Source organism: Periplaneta americana, chromosome 8 (assembly GCF_040183065.1).
Source record: "Periplaneta americana isolate PAMFEO1 chromosome 8, P.americana_PAMFEO1_priV1, whole genome shotgun sequence".
Lineage (NCBI taxonomy): Eukaryota > Metazoa > Arthropoda > Insecta > Blattodea > Blattidae > Periplaneta > Periplaneta americana.
In genome coordinates, this window is record NC_091124.1 from 485,764 (window position 1) to 511,438 (window position 25,675).

A 25,675-nucleotide genomic window follows, 5' to 3' on the forward strand; every position below is an offset into this window, starting at 1 on the left:
AAAAGAAAAGTTTGGTTTAGACAAAATATTAATACAAATTGAAACGCCTCGTCATTTGCAAACACAAGTTTGCGTTTAATGAATGGACTTTTTTTTCTTCCCCCAAATACAAGTTTGCTTTAAACAAACGTTAACAGAAATTATTATAACTCATCTTTTGTTTTCCAAATACAAGCTCGCTTTAAAGAAACAGTGGAAATTGACGTTCTCTTTTGTTTCTCAAATACAAGCTGAATTTAAACAAATGTGAAAAGAAATTAAAAGTTTTCCTTTGTTTCCTATAAACAAGTTCGTTTCAAACAAACGCGAATAAAAATTAAAAGTTGTCATTTGTTTTTCAAATACACACTTGAATTAAATAAAATGACAGAGAACGTATGAAACAATCATTAAGATATCAGTACGTATCATTTTCCTCAGATCTACTGTATGGGCAACGCAATCTCTTCCCCTCAGACATTTTTTGTTCGTCTTTAGGTTACGGTTCCACACAATCTACTGTTGTTCCACTTTTTTCACCCATGTTATCAGCACGATAAGTCTTTTATTTGCACCAGTGATGGCGTTTCTGTGTTCCCTGGTGAAACAGTTTCTATGTATTACTGTATCCTCTTCAGCACCTGATATTTCATATTCAGAGAAATCTGATTCGGAAATAAAATCACGAGCAAACCCATTGCAGTTCTTTTTCGTGGTATTTTCTACCCCTGATTTATGAAGCCAAACAAATGATACCTTGTAAGACTAATGGGTGGTATGCAACAAGTTGTATTACCTTTTGCTTTGACTGTAGAAGATATTTGAAGTAGAAGTATATACTTCGTTTTGTATGCATAAACCGGAAATTACTATTACGAAGTATGTGTTACGCGTCGGTAATATAAACTATCAAGAGTATTCGATTATATCGATTAGTACTTCCGGTTAGTTTTCGCCTTCCATGCATTTATGTTAATTTGTTGGTGGGGCAAATCGATTGTCGTGTTTAAAATGCAGTTAGTTTAAAAAGAAAATGGATAATTACAATGAAGAGAGAAGGAGAACAACTGATGTTTCTTAATCTACTAAACGAATACCCAGCATTATTAAACAAGTTGCAAACTCTTGCCGCAAGAAGTGATAAAGAAAAAGCCATCCAGGCTATGAAAGTTACAGCGGGAAAAAAATTGACGAAAAGCAAAATATGAAGAAACTAAATAACATGAAAAGGAAAGTCAAAATAAGATGGTCCCAATTATTCATTAAATTTTCATGTAACCTAAAATTAAATGTACTATTATAAATACATAATAGAATCATTTTGCTAAAAATATTATCTTAAGGGGAGAGGATGGTGTTTTTTGGTGAAAAATGGGGAAATTAAAAAAAAAAAAAAAATTCTTTAAAATACTCTGTGATATGTCTGGAATGCATAGCATAACATTTTGTGGGTATTTGTACCCTTATAGGATGTTAAGAAGTCATTTTTAAACTTCCTGCACCATGGACTTTTAAATCACACGCCCACATTTATCGGTTTTCAGTAACTTCATTTTTTTTTTTGCTACATTGCCAGACAAAAATGAATATAATTTCTGTTTCTGAACTATTGAAGATACATGCATGAAATTTAGAACACACATTCTTTAAACTATTAGGAAACTTTTCTCTGTAACAGAATTTTGTTAATTGATTTCATTTTAAAAATACGTCCGTTTGTTTGAAGTCAGAAAATTGTTATTAAATTTTAATTGTCTATTTTACAAACGTAGCGACTAATATCAAAATTCTGTTACAGACAGTTTGTAGAATATGCTTTTGCAAATACATGGCAAAAACTGTTTGAATCTATATTTAAAAACGGTCTAGATATATCGGTTTTAGTACAATCCTGCATTGGGAATATTTTTTTTCAAATTCGGGCCCCCAAATAATTATTTTTTCAAAATATTTTATTTGGTTGAATTGCCACAGCTATGAGCTCTCTACATACAAAAAATTAATATTTTACACCAAATAGGAAAAAAGTTTGAAAAAATACCATCCTCTCCCCTTAATAACAACAATAAAAAATCAATTAACACATAGAATTCCAATTAAGTTATCTTAAAATCTTCATTTCAGTTGTCCATTACAAAAACAGATCATATAACATTTTTCATTTGTAAAATCTATATAACTTCCCGTAATCACGTGCTGATGGTTCTCGTCTCTCCTTATAGGATTTTCTAGCGCGAATTTGCATAAATTCTGCCATTCTACAAATACTTATTATGCTGAGCCAACGAAGTCTCAAACAGGGCAGACTACGACTTTTCTTAGTTTATACTTAGTAATATAGTATACTAGTGGCTTGTGCAGCAAATGCTGCAAACTAAGTTCATTAGACGTTCAAATAAACATTTTTCATATTTATTTTCAATGAAGAATACCAGACATTCTGAAAGTTATTTGCTTCCATGATAATGAAAGATACTCTCTCTCGAGCCAATACTGAAGAGAACCACGCATATAAATATCTACACCACACCGCCATTAAATATATGAAAAAGACTCAACCCCACTTGATTAATAACTATAAAAATATTTGATTTTTAATAATATTATTATCTTATGTAAGTTTTATAGCTTTCAGTAACATATACTATATATACTATATAGCCGCCACTTAGTAAAATATAGAAATCAAAATCTAATTTAAGTTATTCTCTACATATACTTATATAACCCCAAAACGTTTCACTTTCATATCATCAATATAGCATTAATATGTATAATTAATGAAAAATGGTCACATCATGGCATTAACTACAATAATATTTCATTTATAATAGTAATAATGTCATCAAACCACCTCAAGTTTTGTAGTTTTTAATATCCAATACACAGTTGTACCCAGAAAATTACACACCACAGAATCGAACCTGTAAATTATTTTAGTAAGTTAAGTTTTTAATAACCAATTTAATTTGAGCTCTAAATATGTCAGCATTCTTGCAGATCATGGCCTTCGTGTAATATTGTTTACTGTAGTGTGTGTTTTGTTTTATTCTGAAATGCAATTAGCTAGTTCTCAAAACTGACGGCAGATGGATTTTGGAAAATAGGAAAATTATGTTGAAAAATTGACATTTCACTGAAAACTACTATTTTTCTGAAAAACTTTGACTTCCAAGCTTCAAAATGAGGGGTCATTTATTAAAATCCGTTCAGCCGTTTTCCCGTAGCAGAGTTCGTATAGGTCAGTTTCTGTCAGATGCGTTTCCAATTCACTGTGGGCTAAAGCAAGGAGATGCACTATCACCTTTACTTTTTAACTTTGCTCTAGAGTATGCCATTAGGAAAGTCCAGGATAACAGAGAGGGTTTGGAATTGAACGGGTTACATCAGCTGCTTGTCTATGCGGATGACGTGAATATGTTACGAGAAAATCCACAAACGATTAGGGAAAACACGGGAATTTTACTGGAAGCAAATAAAGAGATAGGTTTGGAAGTAAATCCCGAAAAGATAAAGTATATGATTATGTCTCGTGACAAGAATATTGTACGAAATGGAAATATAAAAATTGGAAATTTATCTTTAGAAGAGGTGGAGAAGTTCAAATATCTTGGAGCAACAGTAACAAATATAAATGATACTCGGGAGGAAATTAAACACAGAATAAATATGGGAAATGCCTGTTATTATTCGGTTGAGAAGCTTTTATCATCCAGTCTGCTGTCGAAAAATCTGAAAGTTAGAATTTATAAAACAGTTATATTACCGGTTGTTCTTTATGGTCGTGAAACTTGGACTCTCACTTTGAGAGAGGAACGTAGGTTAAGGGTGTTGGAGAATAAGATGCTTAGGAAAATATTTGGGGCTAAGAGGGATGAAGTTACAGGAGAATGGAGAAAGTTACACAACACAGAACTGCACGCATTGTATTCTTCACCTGACATAATTAGGAACATTAAATCCAGACATTTGAGATGGGCAGGGCATGTAGCACGTATGGGCGAATCCAGAAATGCATATAGAGTGTTAGTTGGGAGGCCGGAGGGAAAAAGACCTTTAGGGAGGCCGAGACGTAGATGGGAAGATAATATTAAAATGGATTTGAGGGAGGTGGGATATGATGATAGAGACTGGATTAATCTTGCTCAGGATAGGGACTAATGGCGGGCTTATGTGAGGGCGGCAATGAACCTCCGGGTTCCTTAAAAGCCAGTAAGTACAGTGCCTCACCTGTAATTCCATCACAGTCCTTCTAGTGACATTCCCCTGGTTTTTGACAAGAAATTGATTTCAGTTGCGTAACCTCTAATGTATTTGTGAAGTTATTTCTACACTTGGGACACTTCTCGTCTGAAAGTCCGCATCGATCGCTGTTGTCTAGAATGTAGGCCAAAACGTAACGGCTAGGATATCAGTCTTAATTCAAAGCAGCACAATCGATAGCGTAATCTGTACAGCTGAAACATGAACTCTGTACTCGGCGCTCCGTGTTTCCTTTGACAGTTCTATTTCGAAAGGTTCAATTTACAAAATAACTCGTTGCTATGGAATAAATGTTCAGAGTTCATTTGTTTTGTTAGCAATTATCACGGCTTCTTGGAATCGTTATTAAGTAATAAAATGTGCAGAGTTCAGTTGTTTTAGTAGCAGTTTTTATGAACGGCATGCCCAGTTCTAATTAAAGCTTGAAAAAGTACTTTAGATAAACGCTGTCCGTTATTAAAGACCTCGACAGAAAGATATGACAGAACAAGGTAAATCGGATAATTTTCATTTACCTGCGAAAGTTTATGCTTTGAAATATGCGATTATGAAAACCTATATAATAATAATAATAATAATAATAATAATAATAATAATAATAATAATAATAATGTCAGAAGGAAGTGAAATAGAGAGAGGAATATGACAAGGATGCCCTTTATCATCTACCCTATTCAACATCTAGGGGAGAGTCGGGTAGTATCGGACATCGGGTAATATCGGACAGGGAGTTTCTTTCATCTACTACACGATGATAGTACCTGATTCACATGGTTACGTTTCTGTGATGTCGCATAGAGAAACGTAACCATGTCATTCAGGTACTACCATATGGTGGTAGATGAAAGAAACGCACTGTCCGATACTACCCGATGTCCGATACTATCCGACTCTCCCCTACTTGGAGGATTTGGTGAAGAACTGTTTTCAGAACATGGGAGGAGTGATAGTAGGAGGAAGAAGAATAAAGTGCATAAGATTTACTGACGATATGGCGTTGTTAGCAGAAGAGGAGATGATACTAAGGGGTATGCTACTGGAACTAAATGTCAGCTGTGAGCAGTATGGGATGAAGATAAATGCAAACAAGACGAAGACCATGGTCATAGGAAGAAAAATAAAGAAGGTAAACTTGCGAAGAAAGGTAACATGAGATGCTGCCAGGAAGTCAAAAGGAGGATAGCAATGGCAAAGGAAGCTTTTAATAGGAAAAGGAGCATCTTCTGCGGACCTCTGGAAAAAGAACTAAGAAAGAGACTATTGAAGTGCTTTCTATGGAGTGTAGCATTGTATGGGGATAGAAACATGGACATTACGACGAAGTGAAGAGAAACGAATAGAAGTATTTGAAATGTGGATATGGAGAAGAATGGAGCGTGTGAAGTGGACAGACAGAATAAGAAATGAAGCTGTGTTGGAAGGAGTGGGTGAAGAAAGAATGATGCTGAAACTGATCAGAAAGAGAAGCAGAAAATGTTAAGACTGTAGAATGCTGGGTTTGCAGTGAAAGATCAACCCATGAGCAGAACACTTTATGTATGTATGTATGTATGTATGTATGTATGTATGTATGTATGTATGTATGTAGTGTATGTATGTTAAAGGTTATGTTTTATTTAACGACGCTCGCAACTGCAGAGGTTATATCAGCGTCGTCGGATGTGCCGGAATTTTGTCCCGCAGGAGTTCTTTTACATGCCAGTAAATCTACTGACATGAGCCTGTCGCATTTAAGCACACTTAAATGCAATCGACCTGGCCCGGGATCGAACCCTTGTATAGAAGGTCAGCGCTATAGAACTCGCTAACCAGGCCGACTGTATGTATGTTAATAATAATAATAATAATAATAATAATAATAAGAATAATAATAATAATAATAATAATAATAATAGTAATCATCATCATCATCATCATCATCATCATCATGGCAGCTACCAACTGCTCAGAGTTATTCAAGACTGCAGCTGATGCTGTCTGTATCAAGATCGGTCCGCAGCAATTTGAACACGTGGTTTTGTCAAGCTATATATATACTTATGAAGAATGAATACACACAAAGAAGGTTACATATGTGTTCATTGACATACAGTATATGCCATGCTTCTAATCTCCCCGACACACACATGAAATGGCAGCCTGTGTATAAAAGCCAGTTGCTTCTGTGAAGCATCATATAGTTTTGTACACTCGAAAAATCCACGCTGATTTCACAGTAACGTCTAATAAATCGGATACTGAAATATGTAATGTAGATACGAAATCATGTTTGGTTCTCACTGACACATGAATCGTGATACCACAGTCTAGTATATAAAGTCACGAAGCTAATATGTAGTAAATATGCATCCATAGATAGTTGCTTACCACTAGGATCGCTAATATCGCCTCATTACAGATAATTCGAAATAGTACCGGCACAGTCTTGTTCCTAGCACCCTCACAACTCAACTTTCGTGACTGTTTATACTAGACTGTGGTGATACCGTGATACAAAACAGACCATACGAAATGTCAATCGATAATGCGAAATTCTATTGATGGCAAACTAGAGGCTCAGATATTTAGATAATACTCTACTACAGAAAATGCAAAACTTTAATATGTACATGCGAGACGTTCAACTGTTTTAGTCGACAGGACGCAACAGCATGATTTACCAGTGTTGCCAACAATTGTCACCTCAAAGTCGCCAAATAAGATGTCAAATGTCGCTAAATTCAATTACAGGACATTTCACATGCAGGGAAACACAACACCTCTAGCATGCTGGCTGCTAATCACATTGTCGTCGGTTCGATGCCCTGAATGACTTCCTATCGGTAAACGAACTGGTAGGCAGCCTTGACACGGTTGCAAGGCCAACGTCCAATATTTGCTGATTGGCACCAATGCTTGTGGTTACTGGCGCAGTAAACAATGTGCTTAACCCTTCAATTCCAGCCAGCGGTCTCACGTGCGGGGCAACCGCACGGCTAACGACATGGACCTTTTCGTTGAGAAACCGAGAAGAACGCCAGCACGTTGATCTGTGATGAATAAACTGAGGATATTTATGCATTTAAAAGTCGTAAAATATAAGGCATTTATGTACCGTACTTAAATTTGTTGAAATATGCAGTGGAAAATATATGCTGTAAAAATAGTAGGCCTACTAACATTTTTTGTGACTAAAGGCTCATTCACAATGAAAATTAAACATAACGTACGCGTTAACTTAACGTTACAGTAAAATCAAGAAGTCATACCATCATTCACTATGGGAAAATAAATATAACAGCAAACATACTTGGTAACCATGGAAACATAACAACGGCGCCATTTCCTCATATTCAGTCGTATACTTCAGCGCTCCACGATTGTGTTCTGTTTGCAAATCACGTAAGCATAAGCATGAAAGTTTGGAGTTTGCAAACTTTCATGTTAACGTCTTACGGCAATGTTTATGTCAATGCTTATGTGAATCATTGTGAATGATCCCATTTGGTAGCCTGGGCGCAAACTTCTGTGTTTATGTTACGGTTGTTTAATTTTCATTGTGAATGGGCCTTTAATATCGTTATGTTAAAGTTATTGGATGAATGTTGTTTAGGAAGCGTGACTCGACTTTGAAGTGCAGTGAAACCCCTCTAACCTGGACACTTATGGTTCAATAAAAATTGCCCAACCTAACGGGGTGTCCAAGGTAGAGAAAAGTAGAATTGTTTTAGCATGCAATGGAAAGGAAGTTACTGCACATAATGTTAAGGAACTGCAGTATTCAAACACTCTGTCATTTAGTTCGTCATTAACAGTTTTGCAAACTCTTTCTTTCCCCACTGCAGTTTTGTTCCCATGCATTTAATATTGAGATCCTATTGCTGTTAATGTTTGAAACTGTTGATTTAGAAATTCCAAAACTCTTTTGAAATTGTCCTACAACTTACACCATAACGCTAACCATCAATAAATTCTTTCTTCCTTTCAATGATTAATTCCACCAACTTACGCTTAAGGCCCATTCACAATGAAAATTAAACATAACGTAAACATAACACGTGTGTGGAAACAAACATACCGAATCAACAAAACTACAGAATCTATTACATAAAAATGGAGAATTGCACAATGACTGACGATGTAGCTATTCAATTTATGTTTCTAATAACTACAATGGCATCAGTATATGGCTTTCAATACTTGAAACCAAAGAAACGGAGATGTAAAATAATAAACTTTTCGTCATATGATTCCATGTTGCGCGCCAAGCTATCATCACGGCCAATAGATCAAAATATTGCCTGTAGGCAAAGCCCATGAGATGTTAAACAAAAAGTGAAAACACGCTTTCCGCTTGTGTACTGTTTCCAAATCGCATAAACATAAGCATGGAAGTTTGGAGTTTGCAAACTTTCATGTTAATGTCTTATGATTAAGATTATGTTTATGCTTATGTAATTCATTGTGAATGCTTTCATTAAATAACATGGACACAAGGTTTTATGCTTACGTTATGTTTGTATTTAATTTTCATTGTGAATGGGCCTTTACTCAAGTCGAGGCACTATACAAACCGCACAAACCGACTCTCATAGGTGAACACCTCAACACAGACTGATTCCTACACTGCAGGACTACTGAAATAATTTCGTATCATAAAGTTTACCGTTTAGGGAAAACACGGGAATTTTACTGGAAGCAGTAAAGAAATAGGTTTGGAAGTAAATCCCGAAAAGACAAAGTATATGATTATGTCTCGTGACGAGAATATTGTACGAAATGGAAATATAAAAATTGGAGATTTATCTTTTGAAGAGGTGGAGAAGTTCAAATATCTTGGAGCAACAGTAACAAATATAAATGATACTCGGGAGGAAATTAAACACAGAATAAATATGGGAAATGCCTGTTATTATTCGGTTGAGAAGCTCTTATCATCCAGTCTGCTGTCAAAAAATCTAAAAAGTTAAGAATTTATAAAACAGTTATATTACCGGTTGTTCTTTATGGTTGTGAAACTTGGACTCTCACGTTGAGAGAGGAACATAGGTTAAGGGTGTTTGAGAATAAGGTGCCTAGGAAAATATTTGGGGCTAAGAGGGATGAAGTTACAGGAGAATGGAGAAAGTTACACAACGCAGAACTGCACGTATTGTATTCTTCACCTGACATAACATTAAATCCAGACGTTTGAGATGGGCACGACATGTAGCACGTATGAATGAATCCAGAAATGCATATAGAGTGTTAGTTGGGAGGCCGGAAGGAAAAGGACCTTTAGGGAGGCTGAGATGTATTAAAATGGATTTGAGGAAGGTGGGATATGATGTTAGAGAATGGATTAATCTTGCTCAGGATAGGGACCAATGGCGGGCTTATGTGAGGGCGGCAATGAACCTCCGGGTTCCTTAAAAGCCAGTAAGTAAGTAAGTACATGAACTTCCACAGTCTAGTGATAAATATGCATCTGATTTTTATTTTCTCAGAAGTGTTCCGATTTGATAATTCCGCACATAAACTTTTAAAATGGAGGCTCTTAATTAACCAATCAGTATGTTTGCAGGAATTTATCTCAATACGCGCGTTAAAATTCTTTAAACTGCCCTTTCTGCTAAAACAGACAAAGACTGTGCCGAACAAATTCACAAGTAAGACTGAAGTTGACTTAATGTTTGTTTCAGGAGTCGAACAACTTGCCCCAGGCTACGGAGCTGGACGTGTTCCTGCCGCAAGATGGGTCCAACATGAAGGATGGCATCCATGGAAAGTGAGTACCGTACACGTCACTGATAACTTCATGAAACGGCATGCTAATGACTAGCCATGTTACCATCATATCGCCAAGCACATCAGTATGACGTCATAATTATATACTAAAATGTGTATCATCATCACAAACGTGTTACATCACCAATATAGTCTTAATCATTATTACACCATACCTTAATATCACCTTTATCGTAGGCTACAACAGCATGATTTTAATAATAATAATTACAGACAAGCTTAATGCTACGAGATAAGCGATAAATGTAACAACGTGATTAGTTGCGAGTAAACTTTTACCTTGGGAAACAAAAAATGAGTAATATTATTATTTACCGTTTGTCTTTCTAAGACATCAGTTTCACCAAACTTCGTTAAAATAACGCTAACAGCACGTTAACTAACGTGTTGTTAAAAATTAAACATCCTGTTAATGTAATAGTGTTTCACCAACCATTTGAGGTTCTTTGGTTAGTAACATGGTGTTAAGAGTAATGTAACAGGAATCAAAGAAGCAGTGATTGTATGAAAGTTTACTGAATGTGCCTTTAGTTGGTGTAGTCATTTGTTTTAGCGGAGAATTGTATTTTTTACATTATGGAAGTATTGGAGACTAATATAATTACAACGGAAATCGAGAAAAACAAAGTGTAAGGAGCAGTAATTTTACCTCACATGAGAAATATAATTATTTTAGTAGATCTAGCAATTATATGAATGTAATTGAACTCAAACGTAGTGATGGAACTTTCATTAGGTAAAAGGAACAAGCATGGGTCTCTTTAACCCAATATTTTCAATCGCCATTTGGATGTGAAAACGCAAACTATGAAACAAATCAATGTTATGAAAATATTAAAAGAAATGCTAAGACGGGTCATGCACAAGATACAGTGCAACATTTGAAAAACTGACGGTGGTACTTTTACTCTCAAAGTTGATTATCCAGGATCAAATAGAACCAATAGAAAATGAAAATAATTGTGATGCTGAATAAGCGTTAACATATATTCACACGTCATTGGTCATAATTACATGTGAACTGTTAAATCAGTGAAATAAAGAAATATCGTTTTGAAAATCTGCAGTTATATCCGAGTATTAATACGAAATAATAATCTCAGAAATGCTTACGTTAATAAGCACATATCTTCTCTTTACTGTGGATGCAGTGCTGATATTAATATGAATCATTTGAGTATTTATAAACATATCTATTCTGAATAACTAAAAATGCTGAAGTAGTGATTGCAGCTAATTGTTTTCACTCCAAATATATCTCGATATAATAATGCAGCTTGTAACATATGTTCTCTGGCAGCCATGATTCACGCTGTAACAGGACGTTAAGGATTTAACTGCGGGAGTATGCTATGTTAATTTAACAGTGGGTTTAACATGATGTTAGCAGCAACAACAGTTGATGAAACATCTCTTCCGTAAGAAACTTATTGTAGGCCTGTGTATTTGATGAAATATGAAATTTCTGTGGTGTTTGGTCAAAACATGATAACTCCAAAAAAATCTGTTTTGAGATACAAGCGTTTTTATTTTCACTGTTCCTATAAAATCATAATTCTAGTTCACATACAAATGTGAATGAAAATAACATAAGATTATATGGAGTTATCACGCCTATACCAAACGAAAGAAAACAGTTTTTATATAGGGCTGCGCTTTCAGATAAAAAAGGACCATTTTTGGAGTTATCATGTTCTGACCAAACACCATTGATTTATTTGGCAAAATAGGAAAATATAAAATGCAAATAAATATTTCAATTCCAAAATACCTTCGTTATGAAGTATGAAAACTTTTTTTTTTGGCTTTAATTGTATTGTAACATAGCTACTCTAATATCCTTGTTCCCAAACCCTAGCAAGAATGATTTATATTTAGAATATGAAATCTCATATTTTGCCTGTGACACTTATCCATTAATTGAGAAAATTATCGGTAAACAAGCATGTGAAATCCGTGGAATGCAAAGCGCCTTGATAAAAACTGCAAGCTGCCCTCATGTTACCAGACACTCCAACACCAGCATATCTCCTGGCGCTCGTTCAAACAGGAAGAGTTCTGTTTTGTTCACGGCTCCTGACTTGAGTATTGAGGAAAAAGTGCTAGTTTGTACAACGGCTGGCTTGTGACATTTCCAAGTACTCAGTGACGGCTACAGCCATTGTCAACTACAGATGTTTTTACTAATAAACGACGACATAACTGAGATGGCAAATAAAGAACCAAAGTAATTACACAACACAGAATTGCACGCATTGTATTCTTCACCTGACATAATTAGGAACATTAAATCCAGACGTTCGAGATGGGCAGGGCATGTAGCACGTATGGGTGAATCCAGAAATGCATATAGAGTGTTAGTTGGGAGGCCGGAGGGAAAAGACCTTTAGGGAGGCCGAGACGTAGATGGGAAGATCATATTAAAGTGGATTTGAGGGAGGTGGGATATGATGATAGAGACTGGATTAATCTTGCACAGGATAGGGATCAATGGCGGGCTTATGTGAGGGCGGCAATGAACCTCCGGGTTCCTTAAAAGCCAGTAAGTAAGTAAAATACCCAGATAGTTATTCATGTCTCTGCAAGGTTGGAGTCCTTGTCAGACCCTGGATTTTCAATTGAAAACCCCATAGTACCTTTGTAACTGATAAGGTCGCAGTTGGGGTTTTCCTCAGGGTTTTCTTTTCTCACGTTCGGCAGCTTAATTATCATTTCATGGCAATCCCCGATTGCCGGCTGACAACGTAAAGGGACCAACACACGGTGCATAAATGCAAATATCAGAATCACTTGAAATAGGCTACACGTGATGGACAACTAACTACCTACTTATCCACAAAAAACATCACATTAAGTCGGGAACCGAATTCGAGTCTATTTGGCGAAAAGCCGGCATTGCACCACTGGCACATGAACTTGATGGCTCAACTTGAATTAGAGTAGGTCCGATAAAAAAAAAATGTAGCCGACAGATTGTTTCAACGAAAAAACAAAATGTTGACCTGTTGTTATGGCAACGACCCCGTCAAGATAATTGAAGTCTTTCATCTTACTAGCCTACGGACATGTTATGTCATTTGTTTAGAACTCCTGTTTTTATGGCAGTCAAATTAGAATCATTTGAGATGATTAAACTAGGAACTTGATGCGAGTTGCTCTCTCATTTATTCCGGAGGATTTTGTCGATTGGCCCATGTCTCCGAACAATCACTAGCCATCAACGAACAACTGCGAAAGTGATGAACTATTTGTCCTTGTAGAAAATATCGCACGAAGACAGTTTCAGGAAACAAAAGCAAGCTTAATACGTAAAACAAAAGACGTACGCCTAGCTTTTATGGATAAAATGTACATTTTCTAATGCAGATTCATAATCCTCAGAAATATCAGTATTTAACAGGATGGGGATGGAGTCATTTAAATAAATAACGATGACAAATTTAATTATTGAACAGGATGCGGATGGAGTCATTTATATAAATAACGATGATGAATATACACAAAAAAAAAATAAAAAAAATCTAAATTAAATAGATGGGAATCGCTTTTCTATTGTTGTCTTCGCCCTAGTTCGTCAGATTTTTCATGCATACTAGTGAACTGAACTCTTGCCAGGGAGGAAATGCAAAAGCAACTCCTTCATTTGTTTACCAAAGTGGCGCCAAACATTTTAAAGAAAATCAGAATCCTTATGCTGCGACCCCTCGCGGTTCAGGGACCCTGTTTGTTCTGAGTAACGTCGGTGTCTGTTTGACAGGTGGCGTGCTTGCGCCCACAGCGATTAGGAATTGTTGGCAAATTTACAAGTCGTAAAAACCCGTTGTACTCTTGCCATGACCTACTATGGTGAGATACTGTGTTATGTAGTTCGTTATTCCAAGGCGAGAATGCGGTGAGGAAGATCGCTTTCAAACAATTGGTGCAATGTCCATAGTAGTGATGGGCGAAGTTGTTCTTTTCCCGGAACAGTTCCGGCTGTTCCAGTTCCGGAAAAATACTATGTTCCAAATAACAGTTCCGAAATAACAGTTACAAGTAGAGATGTGTCTGAATCGTTCACTGATGCGAGCTATCTCTTTGACTCTCGCTCCATTTGAGGAGTCGTACAGTATATACTCCCTCTTCCCCAAGCAGCTCGCACATACGTTGGAGTACTCATATCTCGGACTCCTCTTAAAATACGTTATCGGCATGACGACATAGCACACGCTTCTCAATAGATGACATCCCAATGCACATTCGAATCTGTTTGGAAACTTGCTGTGTATGCGGACAGAAGCTTCGTGTTTATTAGATGAACAGCTGTTGAATACAAGGTCAGATTGCAACACTAATTGGTATATGAAGTCATGAAGACACGGTAACCAACTAAAGAAATTAACATCTCACTTAAAACGTGTAGTATGTAATTTTTGTTCTCCGTGTTCCGTAGTAAAAAAAGAACTAAAATTATTAATTTTTATTTTTACGTTTCTTAATGCTTAGTTATGATGATAATAATAATTACATTATAATTTGATACATAATAAAATATATAACTACTGTATATATTTATACATTGGCAGTAGTGAAACCTGAAATTCTCACACTTAGTAAAATGTTAGAAACGCATCTGTACCAAAGTGTAATAATTTAAACTTCGCATCACACCTCGCTCTCTGTCATTACTTATGATCACACTACAACGATTTCAATTTCCATGCTTCCTCATTCATCCACGTGAGAGTTCCAAGTTCCAACTTGTTCCAAGTACAACATAAAGAACGACGAGAACAGTGTAGCCGGAGCTGTCATTAGTTCAACGGAACAGGTTCCGACTGTTCTCTGTTGTCTCGGAGTCGGAACATACCTTGTGCAACGCGGTACTGCGAGCCCGCAACAGCTGGGCAAGTGAGCAGCTCGGAGTCGGAACACTGTTATTTCGGAACAGGAGGTTCAGACCTACTGTTCATTTTTGCAACAGTTCCGAGACCGGAACAGTTCCAAAATAACTGTTGTGTTATTTTTTACCCACTTCTAGTCCATAGGTATACATGTCATATTACTTACACGTCCACATTATTCACTTAAAGTAGCCGTGGAACCGACGGCTCCGGTATATGTTGACTTACATACGTTTTTGTTCTTAGTTAATTAAAGGAAATAATTTGTCGTCAAGGTCAGACATGATACTATCTGTACATAGGATGACGCAACACTCATTATTTCTATTGTTAACAAGCTGCAAGCGCTTTTTTTCTTTGTACAATTATATCATTCATTCACAGTTTTCTGCCCCAGGGCAGGTCTTTCACTGCAAACCGCCTTCCTCTTTGTCTCCTCATATGATCCATACATCTTAATGTCGTAAATCATCTGATATCTTCTTCTGCCCCGAACTCTTCTCCCGTTCACCATTCCTTCCAATGTATCCTTCACCATGCAGTTTCTTCTCAGCCAGTGACGCAACCAATTCCTTTTCCTCTTTCTGATAAATATAAAATAATATAATGTTTATTTTGGTATTCAGTCTAAATGACTTATCACAGTTTAAAAAACAACAACAACACTTACAAATGTAAATATTCATTGAATGTTAAGGACAAAATAATGTGCTAACATTTTCGTCCTTGGGCATCTTCAGGCACTTGATCAAACAATATCCTATACATAAATTTACAATATGATGGCTGTAGAATATAAACAATTTTATATCTAACATATTTATAATCATGTGTAGAAATCAAATGATTGACTAACGGTTTGAAATGATTATCATTATCTCTATGGTAATAAACAAACAACCACGGAATTCAAATTAAGATACAGAAATTAAAATGGATTAAATCTGTATAAAATTATCTTATAATAAAATTGATTGTTATTTAAAATTTATGTTGTTATTGATCTATATTTTCCTTAATTACCAATAATGTCATTATTATACAACATAGTAAAATCATATGGTTCTTATTAAACAACTTATTAGGCTTCATAATAAGCCAACATCTAGATAATTTCTGTTGGTTGAAAACTTGGAATGCAGATAAGGTTCTCACTGGTCCTTAACGTTCAATGAATATTTACATTTGTAAGTGTTGTTGATGTTTTTTAAACTATGATAAGTAATTTAGACTGAATACCAAAATAAACATTATATTATTTTATATTGTATATTGACTATCTGAAAAATAACTATTATCATGCTTACTAAGATCTTTCTGATCAGTTTCAGCATCATTCTTTCTTCACCCACTCTTTCCAACACAGCTTCATTTCTTATTCTGTCTGTCCATTTCACACGCTCCATTCTTCTCCATATCCACATTTCAAATGCTTCTATTCGCTTCTCTTCATTTCGTCGCAATGTTGATGTTTCTGCCCCATACAATGCCACACTCCACACAAAGCACTTCACTAGTCTCTTAGTTATTTCTCCAGAGGTCCGCAGAAGATGCTCCTTTTTCTATTAAAAGCTTCCTTTGCCATTGCTATCCTCCTTTCGACTTCCTGGCAGCAGCTCATGTTACTGCTTATAGTACACCCCAAGTATTTGAAGCTGTCCACTTGCTCTACTGCCTCATTTAGAATTCGCAAGTTTACCTTCTTTACTTTTCTTCCTATGACCATGGTCTTCGTCTTGCTGGCATTTATCTTCATCCCATACTGCTCACAGCTGTCATTTAGCTCCAGTAGCATATCCCTTAGTATCGTCTCCTTTTCTACTGTAAATCATATTATAAGTCTGTAATTTTCAAGCCGTTTGTCCAGCTCAAAATCTAATTATATTTGAAACGGTCCTGCTTTCTCGTATATTTTCTACACTGCATATCTAGATCCATCTCTAATATTTAATGGTTCTCGTTTAAAAGTCCCGCGCCGTGGCGTCGCGGTCTAAGGCATCCCGCCTAGGACTCGCGCTACGGAATGCGCGCTGGTTCGAGTCCTCATTGGGGAAGAAATTTTCTCATGAAATTTCGGCCAGTGTATGGGACCGGTGCCCACCCAGCATCATGATGCACTTGGGTAGCGAAAATCCGGTTTCGCAAACCAGCTATAACGGCTGGGGAGATCATCGTGCTAACACACGATACCTCCATTCTGGTTGGATGATCGTCCACCTCGGCATGTGGACGTGAGACCGGCAGCCGGCTGGTCGGTCTTGGCCCTGCAAAGGGCTATAGCGCCATGGATTTACTTTACTTACACTCATTTAAAAGCTATTCACGTTGTAATATCACGTGTGCAAGGGCAGTAAATATTTTAACTGTTACAAAAGTGTACATATAGTTTTATAAGCCTTTATTTTGTGATAATTTTGCATTCAGTATCTCTTCCCTTATAGTTTCTAGCTTACTCGAGTTGTGTAACAGTTTAGCGAATGGTTTTCTGTCAGGTCCGCTACATGTAGGATGTATCCGTTACTAAGCAACTACAGTTAAGTTGGCTCAGCGTTGGATCTAACTTTGACATTACGCTTGTATGTGTGTATTTACATTACGCAGTTTTTCGAATCCCCCATCAGCATAAACGTTTTTAGGATACGTCAAAACTGCAAAGAAATAATATTGTACAGTACACTGGCATTCGTCTTATGTATGACAAGGATTTCAGGAATATGTTTTATAAGTCAAATTTTCCTGAGACATACTAGATTCAGGTTCTTAAACAGAAATAATCACTAAACGGATACTTTTCAAATACATTTTTAGATATTTTAAAAGTTGTCGGCTTAAGGGACTCTAGCAAGGCAATTTTTAAAATATACTTTTTTATTTTCTTATTAGAACGTGAATTATAAAATTCTTTATGCTCGACCATGCCGAAATGTAGTAATTATAATACACCTGGTAGCAGTCCTTTAATGCATGTCATTAAAGTACAGGTTTTCGATTATTCTCGGATATGCAATCGAAAGACAACGAGGGAAACGTCACGGAGGCTGGAAATCCAATACTGTCGCAGAAGGTTATGTTCTGTTACTATAATAATTAGCGTTAATTGTAAATAATATTCAAATAAATTCAATTTGTCATCTCGTTTTTCCATTCTAAATCAATTTCCGGGTTATATCAAAATTAGTTCATGTTATTCTGTAGATTACATCAAGATCAATGATATTATTGTTCCTCGAAAAAAATCAATACTTTCGCGTCTGCGCACATCTCACAATTCACGAGCTATGCACAAGGTCACTTCCGAACTTCAGTCAGATACGAATAAAATGAATACTTCTGAATAATTTCAAGTTAGAAATATGGTCGAGCATAAAAAGTCGTATGAAAATTATGAAACTCGCTTGCGCTCGTTTCATAAACAAACATACTCGCCTCTTAATTACTACCATTATAGGCTCGTTGCATAATGTACTATATTTGAATACATGTTACGTGCTTTCGTTTAAGCATGTAACGTATTTATGTTTTAATTAATTAAAGCAAATGAACAAGAGACTCGCAACAGGCAAAGAAAATCAATTTTTGCAAAATGAGTAAAAGTGTAATTAAGAAATTATGTGAGCTCCGTAATCCTAACATTTCTAATCACAGATTATTTTTATATAAAATAATTTCTCGCAGTTATCACAATCCGAATACCGACCGGTATGTTTGCCTCAAAAATGATTATAACTGAAATTGCCTTTTTTCGTTAAGAAACGCGTTGATCAATTCTTAATCCAAGAACAGTATTACAACAAAATAAAGGTGATGTATTTATATAGGATTCACGGGCATAACACAAGCTGTGCAGACAGCTGCTACTGCTGAGCCTCACGTGGTCTGATCGCTTGAAGAAGTGCGCTGTAACCCACGAACTGATTTGTGAATGGTGTCAAGACCAGGTTGAAAGGTTCGGCCGGCAGTTGTTAATTGATTCCGTGCGCGATAGTCTGCTGTCACTTTGACCGTTTCAGTGATCCGCTCGTAATAGCGTCTGCAGTAGCAGCAACCCCATCGTTTAGTGCGACATTTTCCTTTTATGGCCATCATCTGCACAAATGCCAACGTCCAAGGATATCGCGGCAAAATGAAGATAATGTACACTGTGTCACGGAAACATTGCGTGATTATAAAATGCTGTAATTTTGTAACCATTCGTATTACGAAATTCATACCGGTGTCATTAGAAAGAACGGCTCAAAGAATTTCAGAAAATGTGTAATTGTGTTGCGGGAAAACAATAAATGACACCACAAGGAAAAAAAGAGCTGTTCCTGCTTGTTATTGTTGTATAAAAGCAAATTGAAAAGGTGGATTCCAAAGTGTCCTAAATACTTTTTTTTATATTTTAACTTGTTTTATTCACGTTTTAATTTATCCTTTTCAAGCCTACATATACATATACATATATATATATATATATATATATATATATATATATATATATATATATATACTCTCTTAGGCTTTGACTTAGGATCTGCATATGTTTTTTTTTTTTTTCAAACGAATCTAAGGACGTCAAATTTTTATAAGTATTTTCCATTTTTCTCATAACTTGTCATTTAGACTTGTGGCAGTTTGGAATGCACACTTCAATTTTGTTAAATGGTGTGAATATTTACATTTCAACTCAGTATAAATTCTGGAGCATTTGGAGAACTCAGAGGAACATAATTGGAGTGTATTGGAATACCATAGCACACGGAGTGTAGTGAGAGTTCAGCGCGCCTTCAGACGGGAGTTTCAACATGCGGCACCTACTGACAAGACGATTCTGAGGTGGTACCAGTGTTGCCAACTCGATTCTTAAAAATCCGTTATGAAGCCGTGCAGAAACCGCTAAATTGCTGTATTGTCAATGTAAAATTATATTATTTTGCCGCTGTGAGTGCTAAAAATACCCGCTAAATCGTTATATCAGCAATACAAATTTAATAAATTTTACCCGCTAAACTAACGCCGAAAAACGCTAGATCTAGCGGGAAAACCGCTGAATTGGCAACACTGGGTGGTACAATACACAACTACGTTCGCAATAACTCTGTAAACGCTGCAGAATTCAACTGAGTTGAATTGTAAACATTCACATCATTCAACATAATTTGCTTCTATCCAACAATGCCACAATGACAAGCGAAAGAGCTGGAACAGCGTCTTTTTTTTCTTATGATGCCATCCAGCAGTTTCATAGTACAATAAGTGATACCGGTATCGATATTACAATATGAAACACAATATCCGATTGAGTGGAAGAGAAGGCCTTATGGCCTTAACTCTGTCAGCGAAAATAAAACATTCTCCAAAACATTCTACTTCCACAAAGTGTTCAAGAGCAAACTTCAGAAAAGATTTAACAGCAAGTGCTTTTCAAACCAGTTTCACTGTAAAATGAAAACGAAATAAAAAAGAAAGAAAGAAAAAAGGAAGAGACAGAAAATACCGCCTCCTGGAAACTGACGCCCTAGGCAACTTCCTAGGTTGCCTAGGCCTAAATCCGGCACTGTATGTACACAGTATATAATATGCAATGAAAACAACTACAAAAATCAGAGATAACAATGGCCGAATTTTAACAATCATACATTTAATATAGCCTATTATTTTAAATGCGAGGAAGTTTATGTATAGGCAGAGAAGTCTGTTTTAGAGACAGGGGAGGGGATTATTGATGTAGAGGTAAAGAAAGTAGAGGTAGAAGAAGGTCAAGATAATATAAAAATAAGACTGGAGAGTAATCTAGGAAGAAGTTGATGCGGAGTAGAGGATGTGCTGAAAGATGTGACGCAGATGATGATTCGTCACTCTCTGTTTGAAATGAGAGTGCCCGCGGGGCTTGAAACCAGTTCTCCAGCCAGCCTGCCTGCCTGCCTGTACAGTCAGTGATAAATCTTGAGGAAATTGCCGATCAGATGTGATTATCACGTTATGCCAAACCGATGCGTAATGACCGGTTGGCGTCTTGAACAAACACCGAACTTTACCGTGGGGTCCACAACCGGTCGCTATAATTTACGTGTAATCACGTGATTTCGTGCCTATACACACATGCACAGTCTCTTTTTTTTTTTTGGGGGGGGGGGAAGGGGTCGTTTGGTTTGCAAACTCAGTTTATTACAGAAAATCACATGTCGATGGCGCTCAACAGATCATACATACATACATACATACACCGAATATACAAGCAGTTGTGCACAAAATGTATTACATGCCTTCAGAGATGTTAGATTTTTTAACGTACGGGCTATTCCATATGAAATCGATCGGTAAAAAACCTCGCATTTTTTTATACTCTAATTTTTTCCCTATTTATACAAGGTGCTGAGGAGAGTGCATTTGCAAAAATATACTATCGAAAGTCAAACGGTTTTCGTATTGTTCAGCGACAAATTTAGCGTATTTTATAAAAACAAGCCTCTTTCAGCGCTCAGAACTCTGGAACCATTTACTGCAGAACATTGAACGGGAGCTCATTTTGAAGCTGACATTTGGTAGGTTATGATAAGAAGTAATCCTTATTTTTATTGTATATAGAGAGACAGATAATCTGATTTTACTTGCTTTTAGGCTTTTTGCCCATTTGTAAAAATGTGAAAAAATATTGAGGAAAAACCTTGCATTATTAAGAGGGATTCGGCATTGTTTGCGTAGTGGTACGGCAATAGTTTCGAGGGTATTAAATAAATTATTTTCACACGCCTAGACTTGAACGGCGCAGTACCGCACGCACTGGCCGAGAGCTGAAGATAAGCGAGCGTTGGGCGTCATTTTACTCCTGTGTTTATGAAAACCTGTGATAAAGCTAGCATAGCCATGACTGCTAGACGACACATCACGTGTTTGTCTCCTGGCCTTGCTTGTCTCGGCTAGCTCCCGCCTCACAGTCAGCTGGTTAGTTCACGCGCATACTATTTATTTTCTTTATTTGATATTTTCAATACTTTCTTATCAACGTACTACCAGTAAAAAACATGTGTTTATTTGTACTTTCAATGCGGAATCTAACTATATATTTTAAAAATATTTTTTTCGTGGGCAAAGGCGTCTTAATGAGGAAAAATCTAAATTTCTCCATTTCCATAAAAAGTAAGAAAAACTGTTTACATGTCAATATAAACTTTAATTTCTCAGCATCAAAATAAACCATGATTTTGATCATTGGGTGAAAGGGTTTCGGAGCTACAACAGTTTAAAGTTGCTAATTTTATGAAAATACGATAAATTTAAATATTTTTAATTTAAACACCATGAAGTTCTGATACCTCAAACTTTGCACAAAGCATTATATCACAGTTCTCTACGGACAGAAAAAGTTTCATTGTATTTAAAAATCGCAAGGTCAAGTTTCTCTATATTTCGGTCGATTTGAGATGGAATAGCCCGAATGTATCTCAAAGTAAAAATCATCCACTGTCCATCACTTCCTCTGCAACTTCTCTCTCACCCCTCCCTCCGCATTCCTCGAATAGTTTAATACTGAATTGTACGAGGTCATTGAAATTCATAGGTCAACAATTTTCAAACAATCTTCACAGTCAATGAATAAATCTAATGGACATCTACATAATTGGTACGTATGCATAATAATAGCCGTCATCATGGTCATTGATTGCTTCTGCCGGTAAGGTCGCCACTCCACATCCAACTGCAGTCTTCACCGCGTGGCAGTTGTTACGTCCTTCGTCCTTGTCGGATATCATTAATAATATTTTAAGCATTCTCATTCACTGTGTGACGTTTTCTAGGCGTTTGTTAACAGCGCCGTTACTCCTTGCCATTTCCGTTGCTTCATTCCCAGGCAATTCTTAGATTCTGCTGCTGATCTTACAGATTTTATCTCACACCTCTGATTGCTTTTTTTACTGAAGCTTTTAATTTGTACAGTCCATAAGAATAAGGTATTAATACGCATTAACAAAACAGACTCGCTGGTAAAAGAGTCCTTTACTTCCGCAAAAGGAAATCGTTTCCATGACAACCTTCAAAATAATAAAAAGATGCGAATCAAAGAAGCGTGTTTACATTGTTTTCAGCAGTTTTGTCATCTTCCCAGATGGCCCTACGCTAAATTTTTTCATGACAGTAATGCCACAAAATAACACGGCTATAAATAAAAGTAATTTGCATAAGAATGCAGATGTGTTACGAGCAAGAGAGTCGCCATGTATGGAGTAAATTCAATGACGGATAAAGATTCGAAATATCCGGTTATGTTATTAATACTTTATATGAAACGCCTAGCAGCCTTGTGGTAGGATACGCCCAATATTGACACGTAAGCCTTGGCAAACATTTTTTTTATCTTGTGCAATTTTCTGTAGTGGATAAAATTGTTACATAGAGCTAATTTTTTAGTCCGTCCGTTTACCGTAACATCTATATATATAATTTTAACTGGTAATAGAAATTACGGGAAAACGGCTGAACGGATTTTAATAAATGACCCCTGATTTGTAATCTTGGAACCCAAAGTTTTTCAGAAAAATAGTAGTTTTCAGTGAAATGTCAATTTTTCAACATAATTTTCCTATTTTCTAAAATCCATCCATCTGTTGTCACTAATTGCATTTCAGAATAAAACAAAACACACACTACAGTAAACAATATTACACGAAGGCCATGATCTGCAAGAATGCTGATATATTTAGAGCTCAAATTAAATTGGTTATTAAAAACTTCAAGCCTTACTAAAAATAATTTACAGGTCTGATTCTGTGGTGTATAATTTTCTGAGTACAGCTGTGTATTGGATATTAAAAACTACAAAACTTGAGGTGGTTTGATGACATTATTACCATTAGAAATTAAATATTATGATGGTTAATGCCATGATGTGACTATTTTTCATTAATTATACATATTAATGCTATATTGATATGAAAGTGAAACGTTTTGGGGTTATATAAGTAGATGTAGAGAATATCTTAAATTAGATCTTGATTTCTATAATTTACTGAGTGGCGGCTATATAGTATATGTTACTGAAAACTATAAAACTTAGGTAAGATAATAATATTGTTATTAAAAAATAAATAATTTTATAATTATTAATCAAGTGGCGTTGGGTCTTTTTCATATATTTAATGGCGGTGTGGTGTAGATATTTTTATATGCGTGATTCTCTTCAATGTTGACTCGAGAGAGCGCAAAAATTAGAGTTCCTAAGGAAAGATCAAAAGGTATTACTTACTGATAAAATAAGAGCCCTACAAGATTTAGTAGTCTCCCGATCATTTCAGCAAGATCTCTTAGCAGGATAAAATGATTCTACCCTCTACATTTCAAGGTAGTTCACGAAACATGCAGCAGCTATACCAAGATGCTATGTCTATTGTTCGAAAGCATAGCAAACCTGATATTTTTTTTTTAAATCTCACCTACAATCCACAATGACCTGAAACAGCTATTGCTTTACTCCCACATGAAAAACCCACTGATCGTCCTGACATTGATACTTGCGTTTTCGCGTTGAAACTCAAAAACTGAAGGTGTATAGGTTCAAGAAAAAGTATTTGGCATAAAAAAAACCATTCAGAGGGAATGTGTTTCATTATTATGGAAGCAACTAACTTTCAGAATGTCTGGTATTCTTCACTGAAAATAAATCTGAAAAATGTTTATTTGAACGTCTAATGAACTTAGTTTGCAGCATTTGCTGCACAAGCCATTAGTTTCCTTATAATTATCTTGTAGTAGTATTGTAATAATAATAATAATAATAATAATAATAATAATAATAATACCTTTAAGGTCGTCATTTATTTCCGTTTATATCATTTACTGAACCAAATACGTTACATGCATATAAATTAAGCGTGTCGCTATGGTTACCAGTTGACATTTAAGTCAAAATGATACCTCAGCCTATTCGGAACTTAGCTCTGCACTGTAAGTGTACATGATTGCAATATAATAGGATGTTATCAGACACGTGCAGCAGTACAATGGGTTCGATAACTGAACCCAACACGTGACTGGAGGGGCAGACTTGGTATTCCGATCGACCTTGCTTGTGTGTTTACACTCAAAGTCCCTGTTTGGAAATGCTTTTAAAGTCAGACTATTTTTGTAACCCACAATACTATTTTGACTGCTACCCTGCATTCTGCACTCAGTGTCAAAGTCAGTTATTTCCGACAACTTATCAGTAGAATGTTTTTTAATGACCGGAAGTTTAGTTTTTCATGTACTGTAATTTAATATCTGCCCAAGGATTATGCTGATACATTCGTTTAACATGGCTTCCACATTTCTTTCTACGTTCAGTTATTTACTAGTAACACGCAAAATATGAAATTTTATGCTCTAATCCAGTGATGTCAGAGCAAGCGCATTTTTCTGACCTTGTCGTGCGCGGGCATCAAGCGCTAGGTATGCTAGGAGGAATGAGCAGCCTGTTGGATTAAGAAAACAGTGGTGCACAAACTTCAAACGGAACGTGAAATTTTATGGCTTCTTTCTGTTTGTTGTTTTCTACATTGTCCGTAAAACAAAAGTACTAACACCTATTTCTTAGCCTAATATTGCACTTGTGTTTTAAACGTTAATAACATAATAAAGAGTAAAGAAGGAATATTCACACAAATTTCATAATAACTACAACTATACTGTACTAAGTGAATTAAACACATCATTCATAAAGAAAGTGTTATCCCAAAGAAAGACACTGAATATGACATGCTAAGTTGAAATTGATATTGATGGTATCTTTAGCCTTATAAATGTAATCAAAACAATATTATAGTACA

The 25,675-nt window shown here is 36.0% G+C and overlaps 1 protein-coding gene across 2 annotated transcripts in view; it reads left to right on the forward strand.

Moving 5' to 3' along the window:
* path (solute carrier family 36 member pathetic) overlaps positions 1 to 25,675 on the forward strand; it is a 186,242-nt gene that overhangs the window by 100,084 nt on the left and 60,483 nt on the right. For both annotated transcript variants that reach the window (XM_069832233.1, XM_069832232.1), the window contains exon 3: positions 9,903 to 9,988. In XM_069832233.1, coding sequence (XP_069688334.1) covers positions 9,903 to 9,988 — 86 coding nt within the window. The remainder of the gene's footprint in view (positions 1 to 9,902; positions 9,989 to 25,675) is intronic.